We start from the raw sequence: 14640 nt of genomic DNA on the forward strand, positions 1-14640 counted from the left end.
CAGGGTTCGTTGTTGAAATGTGACAACAAAAGCAAATGGAAAGCCCCAAGCAAGAAATCTGCTGTGAGATGTTAGCAGACCTTTGTGAGCACCAATATGAAAGTCAGAGGGAGGTTTGGATGTGTACCTGCATCCTGTGTGTGTGTGTGTGTCCTCCCTGTGCAGCCACCTCCAGTGCTGCAGCTGCTCCAGTTCCACCTGGCTGTGTAACAAATCCAGTTGGGGTTTTTGACAGGTATGACACTGGCTGCATCCAGCTTTGCCATCAATTCACAGAATCACAGAATTGTTATAATGTAGGAGCTGCCAGTGCAAGATGTTTGGGCTGTCTTGTCCTGCAGCTGCTGGGGGGTGGCATGGCCTGACCAGGCATGGCCTGACCAGGGCAGGGTGAAGTCATGCAGGCTGGGAGTCTGAGAGGTGGAGGTTCCAGCCCTGCTCACACCTGTGTCCTCCTCACCTGGCAAGCCCAGTGTTGGTGTTGTCCAGCCTTGGCTCCAGAGAAATGAAAGGCAGAGTGCATCCCATGCTATGAAGGTTAAATTGCACATACTCGAAAGCTGGCAGATGTGGTGAGAGGTTTTTGCAGCAAGATAAAAGCAAGCCAGGCAAGGCCTGCACTGCCTGGATAGTCATGGTCTGCCTTCCAGGCAGTGCTGGGAGAATCAGTACCTTGTTGGCAAGTGCCTGGATCCCCCTTGTCTCCCAGAGGTTGCTGAGCCCACCAGAAATACCTGTATATCACTGAAATACCTGTGTAACACTGAAATACCTGTATATCAATCACTGACATACCTGTATATCACTGAAATACCTGTGTAACACTGAAATACCTGTATATCAATCACTGACATACCTGTATATCACTGAAATACCTGTGTAACACTGAAATACCTGTATATCAATCACTGACATACCTGTATATCACTGAAATACCTGTGTAACACTGAAATACCTGTATATCAATCACTGACATACCTGTATATCACTGAAATACCTGTGTAACACTGAAATACCTGTATATCACTGAAATAACTCTTGTTGAAATGTGACAACAAAAGCAAATGGAAAGCCCCAATGACTGAAATACCTGTATATCACTGAAATACCTCTATACACTGAAATATCTGTATATCACTGAAATACCTGTATAGCAGTGAAATATCTGTCTATCACTGAAATACCTGTATATCAATCACTGAAATACCAGTATATCACTGAAATACCTGCACATCACTGAAATACCTGCATATCACTGCTGCCTCCTCTCTGCTAAATTCTTCTCTTACCTCTTCTCAGCATGGGCAGGAGGGTTTGGCCAGGTGGGTCATGAATTTGAAGGACACTCTTTCTACTAAATCAGCCTGAAAGGTGCAGATGGCAAAAGCAAAAGACAGTGAATAAATAGAACAGTAGAAACCAGTTTTCTAGCTGGGGAACTTGAGGGGCTTTTTGGTCCTTGTGCTGCATTTCAGCCCCAGCACTCCTGAATCCGTGCCTGAATGGTGAAGAACAGAAGTTCTGGAGGCTCTGCAGGGAGGAAGCTTGTCCGCCTCAGGCCAGGCACTCACGGTGTGTCTCCGGGCTGCCAGAGGCAGGGGCGTCACTGGAAGTCAGGCGGCTGAGCAGAGCCTGCTCGGAAGTGCTTTGTTTACAGGCTGCTTTGCATCTCCCCCACCCTTTTTGTCAGCGGTTGGTGGAGTCGAAGTGTTTTTTTCTTGCCTATCTTAAACAGCAGTTTGGTTTGTGCAGAGCTTTCGCCTCTGAGGAGCTCTCATCCATGCTGGTGAGACCAGAGGTATAGAAAAAACACACTGGCAATCAGGTGATCTCTCAAATCACCCCACAGAGCCCATACTGGGGAGAGAATGTTAAAGATCTGTTAGCTTTCCTGGGAACAATCCATCAGATCACAGAGGTGCAGATGTCATTCAGCAATGCAGGAGAGCCAGCAGCAGCAGGGCTGGGGAGGCAGGGTGTGACCCTTGGGCTGAGCCAGCAGCACAAAATCCATCTCTGCATGCACTGCACCCCTCGTCGCTGCTTTGATCTGCTCAAAGAAAATGCAAGTGTAGAAAAGGGGAGATGAACCAACTTCCTTAGGTCGTTGCAGCCAGAGCCTCTCCTCCTTTCACTCCCCATCATGTAGTAAACAAAGATCCTGCTTTCAAATTTTGGTGCTTACAGAGCAGATATCCCCATTTCTGAATCTCTGGAAGCATGCTGAGAAGCCTGCATCCCCTGGGAAGCTGGCAGGGTTTTGCTGCTGTCCTGTGCACTGAACAGCCACTGCCCAGGTGGATGGAGGGCTCTGCCCAACCATTGTCTGCAGCAGGGGGTTCCTCCCTTTGGCATTGCCCTGAACAGGAGGAGACACAAAGGCAGGGCTGGGTGCAGGAGCTGTAAGGATGTTTTTGTGGCAGCAGGGTTGGGCCCAGCACGTGCAGGTGGACAGCAGCTGTCCTAGGGTGACTTTATGATGCTTGTATCCCCAGCCATCTGTCCTGTTTAGGCTGGATATTAAGTTCTGCACCTCTAAGACTGGTTCTGAAAGTGAAGGGGAATAAAAAAAGCGTGCAGTTTGTTTGCAGAAACTGCACTTGCTGCTCTGCATTCCTTCTCACAGACTGTTGTCTGCAGCACAGACAGAAAGAAAGAACTCTCCTTTGCTTTTTAGTTAGGTTTTTTTTAGCTAACTGAAGCAGAAAAATTCCCCAGACTGTGACTTTTCTTTTTCTTGAAACTGATCAGCCTGCTCTGGACTGCAAACCAGAAAACACCAGGAGCTCACACCTGTGGCCCACCAGGCTGGGATGCTGCATTTCCAGAACAGAAGGGACTGATAAGAGACTGAGTGAGCTGAGTTACACCCCACCAAAAAAACTTTCTGAATTTGCCATCTCTTCAAAACAATGAGAAATTTTATTGTGTAGTATTATTCTTTTTTTTTTTTTTTTAATACTTGTGAATGGTTTTCTTGTTAAATAAACAGGATTTTTTTTCACTTTTCTCCAAAGAAATCTTTTCCTGAACCAGTTGGGAAAAGGGTCACTTAAATCTGCTTTCTAGAAAAACCGTGTTGGAAGTTTCGTCCCAAATTTGCCAAAACAAATTCAGCAGCCCAGCCTGGGGTTAGGAGGTGTGAGTGGAGGTGTGTGCATGGTACAGCCCAGCTCAGCATGTGTAGTTTGAAGCTGCTGAGTGGTTTCATCAACTTTTTAGGTGTTTGTGGTAAAATTACCACAGGGTGGGACACTCTGCTCTGCCTTAAAAAATCCCAGTCCCAGCTAGAGCTCATACCCACTGCCCCTGGCTTGGACAACAGGGAGCTGTCCCTCCTGGACAGGCAGCACAGCAGGTCCTCTACCACCCCATCTCCCCCCTTTTGCCATTTAACTCATTAAGAAACTGAATTCCATGCTAGAGACACAACTTTATTTAGGTTGATTTCTTTGGAACTGCTTTGCTACCACTTTAGACAGTCCTTTACATGATAAGACTGAAGAGAGCCCTAATACAGAGTCCTTGTTCCCACTGTCCTGCACCAACTCTTTAATTTTAATGCCATTTGACTCAAACATTTTGACTCACACAAGTTTTTCCCCCGTACAAGCAACTGCAATTTCTTCTGACCTTGTGTTGTAACGATGATCATTTTGTAGCTGTTACATTGCTGTAAAGTTCTTTAAAGCAAGCTAAATATGCCTGTTTTGGGATTGTGCATTATTGGCAACTAAAAGCCAGTAAGATTGTGACTTACAGAAACACCATTCTTTCTTTTTCCGCACGCTTTCACTCTGATTTTTTAATTCACTGATATTTGGAATAGCCTATTTCTTTGTCACAGCTGCACAAACACTGATCCAAGGTGGGGATGAGAGACAAAACCCAATCCTTTACCAGTGCCTGTGCTTCTTTTGGGTTTCATGGGAAAATGAAAGATGGGGGTTTTTGGCAGGGGAAATCTACCCTTTTATGCAAATTTGCATCAAGGCAGAGAATTGTCAACGGCAATCTAGATCATTAGATCAGAACCTGGACTGCTGTGGTTGTCTGATTCAGAGCTGAACCATGTATCTGAATGTTTCCCATTTGTAGAATGTCCCTCCACCTCACTCTTATAAAAAGCAAGTGTGAAACCCTGCTAGTGAGTCCCAGTTGAACACGGCAAATATAAAATGCGTGCAGTGTGTGTTTTGTGTTAATGTGTTACATGTGGGAGCTGAATTTCAGCTTCTTCACCGACCTCAGATTTGGACTTTGCTAGCTTGGAAGATGCTTCCTTAAATTCCTTGTTGACAAAGTAGTAACAAATGGCATCCAGGCAGCAGTTTGTGTTGGCGAGGATGGAGGCGAAGTGAACGAAGTTGTTGATGCTCTGTATTGCTGAGCAGTCGGAGCTGACGGAGTCCAGGATGAAGCGGAGGAGATGCCCGAGATAAAGAGGTAAAAAACAGATGATGAACACAGCCACGTTTGCAGACACAATGTAGACAGCTTTCCTGGTCAGCATTTCATTGCAACAGTTGTCAGTCTTCTTTCTCCTGAGCTCTGCAATGATTTGTATGGAGCAGTAACTCAAGATGAGCAGTGGTATGAAAAACCCTGTAATAATGGCACACAGTGTTATCACCGAGGGTGTCACAGAAGATTTTTCAAAGCAAAATTCATCCTCTCTTCGGTCCTCAAAGCTTTTAATGAGGGAAGTCTCACAGATGATGACTATCCAAAGGAATCCAGAGGCAAAAGCTGCCTTCAGCGGTGACCTGAGTGCCTTGGATCTCAAAGGGTACTTGATTGCAAGGTACCTGTCGGCAGCAATGAGGGTGATGATACCGATGCTCATAAAGCGGTTTGTGAAATAACCACCTTCCAGAACGAGGCACCAGCCATCCACCTTCAGGTGCTGGAACTGGGACAGAGTTTTGAACGGCAAGGTGAAGAGCAGCAAGCAGTCAGCCACAGCCAAGTTGACCATGTATACTCTGGTTTCTGTCCATTTGCCAAGTTTGCAACAGAACACCCACAGCGCCAACACGTTCAGCACGATGCCCAAAGCCAAAACTGGGATGTAAACACACAGCTGGAAAACTGAAAATATTTCATAGGCTGTGATATTGCAGCTGCTGTGGTTCATTTTGGGAGTATCAAAATGTACAGTTCCTGCAAAAGCAAATGAAACCTTATACAAGGGAGGTTCTGGTCTGAATCAGTGATTAATTCTAATTGAGAGAGTTTGGGGCTTTGCCAGCTTTTGCCTGACGGAGGGTACCTAGTGGGAAGAAGAGGGACAGGGACACAAGCCTAATCAGTTGTGAAGGAGAGAAATCTTAGATTCTCCCAGGGCCCTGTATGGGGAAGACTGCTCCTGGAGGGTGGCAGGGAAAAGGGCTTGGGCCCCTCTTTTGGCTCAGACTTGGATCAGGCAGCAGCAGATATCAGCAAGGAGTTATGTGAGCCACTGCAAACATTTGATAGTGGGAAGGGAATCCCTAAACAAACTCTCATCCCTTCCCTTTTAGCAGGGCTCAGTGGAAGCGAGCCAGTGACCTCACAGCTTAAAATGTCCCAGATGTGCAGCAGAAGGACAGCCGTCCTTTCCCTCAGTCCTGAGATGTCTCTGCGTCACTTCTCATTAGTGACACAAGCAATTAGTGTATCTCTTATTAGTGTATCTCTCACTGGTTTCAGCTGCCATCAAATTCTGTACTCAGAGGGCTGCACTGAGAATTGGAGTCCTGGGTCTGCTCGCTGCCTTTCTAGGATTGTCAAAGCTGCTCTTTATCTCAGAAGCATTACAGCCACTGTTCCAAGACAAAAGAAACTCACCTATGCCATGGCAGGAATGTGATGTGAAGAGGTGAGCTATGTTTGGTCTAGTGGGTGGTTTTACCACCTTGGATCTAACGGCAATATTGCTGTTTGCCCTCCAGCTTTGGAGGAGTTAATGCAGAAGCACATTCCAGGTACAACTGTTCATGGACAGAAGAGACCCAGGATGTCTGACATGTCTTTGGGTTTTCCCTGCAGGGAGAACGTGGCTCCATAGGGGAAGGTTCATGGGTCTCAAAAGCATCCCCAGCAAGCAAACCATAAGGCAGTGCTGCAGCATTTATGTGCATCTGTTGGTCTTGGTTAGCTTTGAAAATCATACAGCAGAGGAATCATGCCAGGAGACCTCTGAAGAGGTGAGGGAATGTGGTACAGCAGATACCTGCAGCAGCTCTGTCCTCTGGACATGAGAAATGTGTTACGAGCCCATAAGATAAAAGGGAAGATCGTAACAGGGAGACCTAGAAAAATCTAGCAAAGGCTGAGACAGCCCTCAAGCAACCCAAATCGTGTCAGATGTGGTCAGTATCAAAATGAACATTTGAAAATATATTGGCTCCAGCCCTCTCTTTCTCCATCTCTGGTGTCCCACCACTGCTGGGGAAAGGTAAAGCCTTGCAGAATGCAAATAACCATGTCAGTAAATAGCCAGGAGAAATTACCTGTTCTCTTGCTGTCCTTGGAGAGAATGAGTTCCTCCAGCCCAGCTGTGGAGTGCTGTGCAGGCAGGACGAGCGGTGCTCCTGCACATGACCAGTGAGGTGTCCTCTGATCACAATTTCTGGTGGCTGTGAGAGCAGCAACGTTGGCCGAGAAAGCACCTGCACTCCTCCTGAACAAAGGGCAGAGCTTCCTCTGTCATCACCATTGGTGTGGCTTGTCCCACCTCCTGCTGACTGAGGAGCCTGCAATAGCCCTGCAGGGAGGTGAAAGGCTTGTCTGCCCTGCATCCCTGCAGCAGTTCCTCTGGAGGTAGAATAGCTTTGGCTTTTTCCTTTGCTTTACCTTCCGTTGCCTGATGTCTCACTGGGCAATGCCTGTTGACTCTCCTCGCCCAACAGACTGTGCTTGGAGGGGACCCGTTGCCCTAGAATGTCCTGAGGTCTTCTCTCTGCCTTCCAGAGTGCCACCTCTGCTGGGATTGGAGCAGGAGTGGCTTCTGTTGTCACACTGGCTGAGCCCTGGGACAGCACAGCCCCAACAGCCCTGCAGCTGTTGGAGAGGTGAGGGCAGCGGTTTGCAGGCAGTTTTGTGATTATTATAACATGCTTCACTCTGAATCATAGTAGTTCTCTTGTCTTCCATAGCTCTTCTCAGCCAGCAATTCTGAGAAAATGTGGCACTGTGACCCTGTGACCTGCTGGCTCTGTGACTGCTCAGTGGTTGCAGGTGCCTGTGTCCCAGGGCTCCCCACGACAGCCTATTTACCAGAAAAGCTCAGACAAGTTGATCAATGAGCTTAAAGGTGCTGATATTAGCACTTTGAATTGCTGTCTTGGGCAAACGTATTTCCCCTTTCCACTTTGCTCTAAGGTCACATTAGAGCAGCTTCTGGAGTATTTCTGCATTGTCTGTTTGCACATTGCATCACAGCCCTTAAAAATAATTCCATGCCAGTGTACAGTCACAATATAATACAAACTTCTAAATTTCCAGGGACTGCTTTTGCCTTTCTTGGTGGATGCTTACAAGTAGTTACTGACATATTGGTGTGCCCAGCTCATTGATCCCCAAAGTCCTTGTTGGCACTTAAGTTTTCAAAGTCATCCAGCTTCTGGACTGTGATAGTTTCATCACTGTATAGAAAACTTGGCATCCTCCTCAAGTGTTGTTCACAGCCTCCTCTTGTGTGTTTCCAGGAAATCACTAGTGGTATAAACCATGAGCAGTCAAAGTCATGCCTGGAGGGGCTCAGCTCATAGAACCTGTCCAGTGTGATGCTTCCCATCCACAGCTTGGTGCTGTGGTTGCCAGATGAGGGTCTCATCAGCCCAGTGAGGTCTCAGGACAGGGAGAAGCCATGTCACTAGGCACAAAGCACCTGGCTGTGAGCAGCAGGTTCACCAGCATGTGTCAAAGCAAACTCAACACTAGCTACCAGCAGGCAAAGCTAGGAGAAGGTGCTGTCTGCAGAGAACTCACATGGCTCCTGCTGAGGCTCTTGGGTCTGTGCCTGATTCCTGGCCACGGCAGCATCAGGATCCCCATCCTTCTCTGCACCTTGTCTCCCCGTCAGCCACCATCATCTGCCGCTGCTCACGGTCCCCTCCTTCCACGCAGTCACAGGTTTTATCACCCCTGCCATGGACCACTGACGCTCACTTGGGATTTCCCCAGCCTCTGCAGCTCCCGGCCTGTCTCAGTCCTGCGAGTGCTGTCCCCGTGTGGCGCAGAGGAGGTGACACTTGTGCTGTGTCCCTGCTGGCAGCTCTCGGGCAGGGTTTTCCAGGCCTGGCAGCACTGCAGAGCACTGGTGCCTGTCCCCAGAGAATCTTGCACTGACACCAGCATCCACCACATTGTGCCTGGAAAAGCGATTTTCTTAATGGAAGTAGCCAGTGGGACAAAATATTCCTGCAAGTAAAGAACCACTGGTATGGCCTGCTGTCAGATTGATGGGCTCCTGCCTCCTTTCCCTGCTAGAAAATCTCCATCTCCTCCGCATCCCTGTGCCCTGCTGGCTGCAGCTGCTGGAATGTCGGAGTGGGGCAGAGCCCCTGGCAGGATGGGAGGGGTGCTGGTATCATCTCCACACACGGAGAGGGACACAGGGAGGGCTCTGGGCTGCCCTGCCTTGCAGGGTTTCTTTCCTGCCTTTCTCACAGCCAGAAGGGATGGTGCAACAGCAGATCTTGACCAAAAGAGAACTGTAGGGTTGAGAGCAAAATATGTCAGTCTTATTTTCAGCACGTCAAATGGCAGTTTGAGGCTAAGTGCAGCAATCCCACCCAATGACCAGCCCTGGCTGTTGGGGCTGTTTCCCCTTTCCCCTTCCCCTTCCTCAGCCTGTGGCAGAAAATGCTGTCGAGGCTCCTGTGCTGCAACCCTCCCCACGCTCCTGCAGTGATGCCTTGTGGGGCTACCTAAAACCAGAGGCCAGACAAAATTAAGGAAATAAAAAGCAGTTCTATTTATTGAAGGGCCTTCAGGTACCTTTAGGGCAGACAAAGCCCCCCAGGGGCTACACCCAAAAATGGATGATGGATCAAGGGGTTTCACACTTTTATAAATTTGGTTCTTCTGTATATTTGGGGTTAATCTGACAATTCCAGCTTCAGGTAATGAAGCCATGTACCCCAGGTCTGCTCCCCCCAGCTCACTTTTGTTTCCATCTCTCAGGCCTGAGGCAGTGAGGTGTCCTTGATTACCAGGCCTGGAGAGGAATTGTTGTGTCTGCCCAAAATGGGAAAGCAGCAGCTCACACTGTGTATGGAGTTTAGAGTTATACACTAAAGAACTGCAGGATTACAAATACATGGAAAACACAAAAGCTGAAGTTCTAAGGCATGAGCAGGACCAGGGACCAGCTGAGTTATCTGTGCCCACACACTGGGCAGGGCATGGAAAAGCCTGTGCTTCCCAAGAGCCTGATGCTGCTTCAGGGCTTGTGGAGTTCCCTAGAGGCTGCCAGGCAGCACTCACCCCTGGAACAGCTGTGCTGTGCCAAGGAAACAAAGTCAGAGATGCCTCCAGCACCTGAAAGCATCACCCAGCCCACAGCTCCCCAGTATCCTTCAGCACCCTGGAGCTCAAACCTCTGGTAAGAACTCAGGTCTCAGGCCTGCCCAAATGCCACCAAACAGCAAAATACTGTCTAATGCCAGCCCGTGCCTTCCATGCATAGGAGGGCTAAAAATGCTATATCTGATGGCTACTCACTCACTCTCACTCATTCACATAAAAGCAAGATTCTGAATTACTTTGTAGGTTTTTCCTTGTGTTGTTTGTTGTTTTTTTTCCTCTCAAGCTTAAATAGAAAACATTATTAGCATTTTTTTTTTTTAAGGGACAGGAAAGTTATATCTTGCAGAAATGTTGGTAAAATGCAGTGGCTCAGCCTTGCTGTTTGGGGCAGCTGATGGACTCTGGCAGCTGTGGCTGGTCCCCACTACCATTTCCCAGGCTCTTATGTTAGGAAATGGAAAAGATTTGGGGTTAAGGATGTCGCCATGCTCCTGGATTGCTATTGCAGTGCTGGATGGTGGCCAGCAGTTTGTTGTGGCCCAGGGTCTGATAACTCATCTGTTCCATTTACTGGGAGCACTCAGGGAGCTGAGGCTTTGTTCAGACTGAAGCAGGATGCCAAAAATCCATCCTAAACTTGACATAATAATTTTTTCCAAGGTAGAACATATATCTTCAGATAATCAGAAAGTTCTTTGCCCATCTTTGGGTTTCACTGTTAAATACCCTGCTGGAAGGCAGATCTTATATCTCGGTAGCAAAGGCTTTTCTCCCAATCTCCAGTATAGGTTTAGCATTAAGAGTAGAGGACTCTGATGTATAATGGTAATAAATGAATATTTATTTATAGATATGTTACTGTGACACATCTTTATTTTCACTTCCAAAAGTATGGATTTTTTTTGTTTGTTTTCATAGCATTCAGTGGAAACAGCAAAAAAATCTTAATGATGACAGAGATTGTGAAGTCAACTAATTTCCCCTTTACAATGAGAAAAAGGAACACTTATGAGACCTATATGTGAGACCACAGAAAAGCATTGCTGTTCTGTATTTCAGAGTAGATGACCTATTTGGAACCCACTGGAAATTGAACAAGTTCTCCATGTTAACTGGGACAAAACATGAGCATGACTGAATCTGCAAAAATAAGCAAGTTGCTTGCTTTCTGGATTAACAGCAGGTTAACGGCTTGACATGAATCTTCATCTCTTTTTTCAAAATAATAAGAAAAATCATAATAATCTTTTTGGAACAGGCATTCATTATAAGCAATGAGATGCAAGGTCTCAGAAGGGAATACGAGGTCCAAAAATGTTTTTGAAGGCCCTCTGTGCTGTTCCTGAAGTAGCAGTGTTTTTCCTTGCTGAACACCACTTGTAAGAGATGTCTGTCAAGAAGCCTCCTCCTTTCTGAGGGTAGTTAATTGCAGCATATTTGTTGATGGTTGACAACACTCACACATGTCCTTAAGCAATACATGGTTGATATCTTTTGATATCCCATATCTTTTCCTGTCTTTGAAAAGATCATTTGGAAGGCAGAACAAGGAGTAAACAGTGTGCAATGGTTATACTGGTCACATAGACACACAAGCTACTTGCTCTGCTTGCAGTGAAACACCAGTAATGCCAGAGCATTAGAAAATACACCAGTGAAGAAAACTGGGACTGGAGTTATCAGCTGAATGACCTGAGTAGTTTCATCTGTTCTTATGGCACTGTTGCTCACTGCAGCTTCTGCTGTGTTGTCTGCCCAAGAACTGACACAAAGCAGGTGGATCTAATGTCTGGATATGGGACACTTTCCATGCTGGGAACAGTCCTTTGCATGTTTATTTCACCAAGGTCTAGTCAGTGGTTTCAGACTGTGGTCTGAAGCAGTGTCACTGCTGCATGGTGACAGACACGTAGGACCGTTGTCACTAAGGAAGTCAAGTGCCTCTAAGTTTATGTCAGCAGAATATGAACTTGCAGTCCCAGGAGAAAATTTTTTAGAGGTTTACAAGTCAAAAGACACTGAAAGTGAAGGACTATGAAGGCGACCAAGACAAGCTGTCACCAGGAGGCGCCTGGAGCTGCGATGCAACGATACAAGACTACTCAGAGCTGGAGTCAAGTCACTGAGGACAGCAGGACAAAATTCAAGTTAACATCAGATCCTTCGGAGGGGTTTGCCCCTTTTTGTCCATATGCCTATGCCTACAATGATTGCAAGCACTGTTTGTGGTTCCACTCTGTGCCTCAAAACTTGAGCAGCTTTGTGGCACTCAACACCTGCCATGAGCTACACCTTGTTCAGACCATCACTTGATCTGTGGGTGGCTGTGACTCCTCGCTTTGGTTCATCTTGGACCTGATAAATATACACTTGGGGAACATAGAAGAAAACTCTGGAAATTCCTTGGCTGCAAAATAATAGCAAAATGCATCCAGACAGCAATTGGAATTTGCTAAGCATGCAGAGACCTTAATATAGGTGACAACTTCTGGCATCAGAGAACAAGCTCCAGCAGCTTCCACTGCAAACCGCAAGAGCAGTGAGATGTGGAAAGGGGAGAAACAGAGAGCAAACACACACAAATTCACAGAAACTATCTGCACAGCCTTCTGGAATAATTTTGTCTCATGAGGGCCTGTGGCCATCTTCTTTTTTAGACATCTGATGACTTGTACTGAGCAAAATATCACAATCCCTAAGGGAATAAAATACCCACAGATGCTGAACAATAAAGAGGAGTAGCTAGGTAGAAGACTTTGTTTCCGAAAGCAAAAACCTTCTGGCCTACTGCGAAACAGGAGATACAAAATGGAATAAATTATCATTGCCATCCAAAGAAAGCCACAGACAGAAGCTGATTTCAGTGGGGATCGAAGGATCTTTGCTTTTAGAGGGAACTTGATTGCAATGTATCGATCAATTGCAATCAGGGTGATGATAAAGATGCTCATAGGCATGTTTGTAAAATAGATGTTTTGTATGGCTAAACACAGCTGGTCTATGGGATGTCTGTAGTTGGTAAAATACAGCAGGAAAGGCAGGGTGAAGAGCAGGGAAGTGTCTGCCACGATGAGGTTGATCATGTACACCTTGGTCTCGGTCCACCTCTTGATTTTGCAGCAGAAGACCCAGAAGGCAATTGCATTCAGTGGGATCCCCAGAGCGAGCACTGGGATGTACACCACCAGCTGAAGCACCACAATGCTGCCATGTGCACTTCCCTCAGTGCAGTTCTCCATGTTGGGCTGTCTCTGCAAGGAAAGAGTGCAGGCATGAGACTTGAGCTCGCTGGCAGTGTCCTGCAGCTGTGCCACCCTCTCATGGCCCTGCAGCTCCTCGTGTCCCTGCACTGCTCATGTGGGCAGCCTCAAAAACCTGAACTGGTTTTTGTTCAGTCCACAGAACTGCCGAGACTGCCCTCTCTTGCTGCTGGTGCAGGGTTAAGCCTGCCTCACCGTCCCTCCAGTCCTGGTATGAACAGTTTGGGTCACAGCAAAGCAGAATACTATTTTTCATTGTTACCTTTACTCTCCTACGGCTGTCAGAGCCACTGGCTTTAGGACAGCCCACAACAGAGCTGGGCAGCATTCCCCATTTGCCCTGGGCAACATTCCCCATTTTTCCTGGGCAGCATTCCCCATTTCCTGAGCAGCATTCCTCATTTTTCCTGAGCAGCATTCCTCATTTTTCCTGGGCAGCATTCCCCATTTTCCTGGGCAGCATTCCCCATTTTTCATGGGCAGTATTCCCCATTTACCCTCCACAGCCCTTGGTTTGCTGCTGAAGCCACCCAATGGGTTTGCTCAGGGTCTTGCCAGACCTGAGAACATCCCCAGGGCTTGAGCCCTTCCAGCCCAGTGGCAGTGGGAATGCTGCTGCAGGCTGCTGGGTGGGTGGGTGCCTGCTGTGGGCAGGATTTGTGCCCCCAAACACAAATCCATTCCTCTGGTGGGGAGGAGCAGCTCAGCAGGGGTACCAGCAGCCCTAGCAGATAACAGGTCTCCAGAGAAAGAAGGGAAAGCGAGCAAATGAGCACGTGTCTGATCTCAGCCTTCAAAGGTAGGAAGCAAAAGTTTTGCTAGGACAGAAAACATGAATCTGAGAACGTATCTCCTGCTCTTCCTTTAAATATCTCAGCATTTGCCACCAGCAAAGAGTATGAATCAGACTTTCTCTGCAACTCATATAGGAAGTGTTTGCAATGAGCCGGGCACGGGAAGTGCTCAGATTCCTACAATATCTTATCAATGCATTGCCCTATAAGTCAGCAGCTTCTAAACATCAACATGCAAATTGTAGTGAAAATAGATGATTGCATCAAGTAAGTGAATTGTTTCTAGTGTCCAAGACTGGGAGACAGATCTGGCAACCCCAGAGGAAGCCCAACACCTGCCCTAGCACCAGAACTGGTACGGCAGTACAGAACCCAGGTGTACAGTCATTTTTAGGGTGGAATTCATGGAAGATCTAACATACAGCCGGTGTCCTGGTGCTCTTGGGCTTTCAGCCTCGTAGGTTTTGGCCACTCTGTGGTTTCAGCCTATGCTGCAGCTGTTCCCTGGCAGCCTGTTGTGGTCACCTCTCAGTGAAAAAGCCACTCTGCCTGCACATCAGTGGCCTGAGGAAGAGCTGAGGCCCCTGGGCTGGACATGCCAGCCCCAGCGAGCCCCACACAAGCACGGAGCTGGTGGCAGCTCCAAGGCCGTGTGCCTGGGGCCAGCTGTCCCCACTCCTGAGGGAGCACTGATGGGACATGCAGCGAGGGCAGAGACCCCCTGAGCGGGATGTGGCTGCAGAACAGAGGCAGAGCAGCGGTGGGAGCAGCAGGGAAGCCGGGCATTGGCAGTGGCTGCTGCAGCAGAGGTGAGCGGCGCAGCCTGAGGGGCCGAGCAGGGCACAGCTCGCTGCGGTGGGACAGGGAAGGGCCTTTACCTGCTCCGCGGGACGGCTGGCTCCTCACACAGGCCGCGGGTGTCTCGGCAGGGAAGGGATCCGTGCTGGCCGTGCTGTCACTGCTGTCCGGGGCTGTCACAGCCCGGCAGGGCTGAGCCCAGCACTGAACTCGTGCGAACACCAGCGCTTCATTTATGCCCCGACTTCCCCGGGCTGGAGCCTCGGGTGCCC

General features: G+C 48.0%; 2 protein-coding genes across 2 annotated transcripts; both read right to left on the reverse strand.

Annotated features, from left to right (window-relative positions):
• Window positions 1–3413: 3413 nt before the first annotated feature.
• Window positions 3414–8614, reverse strand: LOC132331509 (G-protein coupled receptor 35-like). The gene is made up of 2 exons (XM_059854939.1): window positions 6495–8614; window positions 3414–5163 (listed from the first exon to the last, which is right to left on the reverse strand). Exon 2 carries the CDS (start codon window positions 5135–5137, stop codon window positions 4202–4204), a length of 936 nt encoding a protein of 311 aa, XP_059710922.1. The 5' UTR covers window positions 5138–5163; window positions 6495–8614; the 3' UTR covers window positions 3414–4201.
• A 1720-nt stretch (window positions 8615–10334) lies between these two features.
• Window positions 10335–14640, reverse strand: LOC132331508 (G-protein coupled receptor 35-like). Its single transcript, XM_059854938.1, has 2 exons — window positions 14449–14640; window positions 10335–12767 (listed from the first exon to the last, which is right to left on the reverse strand). Exon 2 carries the CDS (start codon window positions 12753–12755, stop codon window positions 11814–11816), a length of 942 nt encoding a protein of 313 aa, XP_059710921.1. The 5' UTR covers window positions 12756–12767; window positions 14449–14640; the 3' UTR covers window positions 10335–11813.

This window comes from Haemorhous mexicanus, chromosome 10 (genome assembly GCF_027477595.1).
Source record: "Haemorhous mexicanus isolate bHaeMex1 chromosome 10, bHaeMex1.pri, whole genome shotgun sequence".
In the NCBI taxonomy this organism is placed as follows: Eukaryota; Metazoa; Chordata; class Aves; order Passeriformes; family Fringillidae; genus Haemorhous; species Haemorhous mexicanus.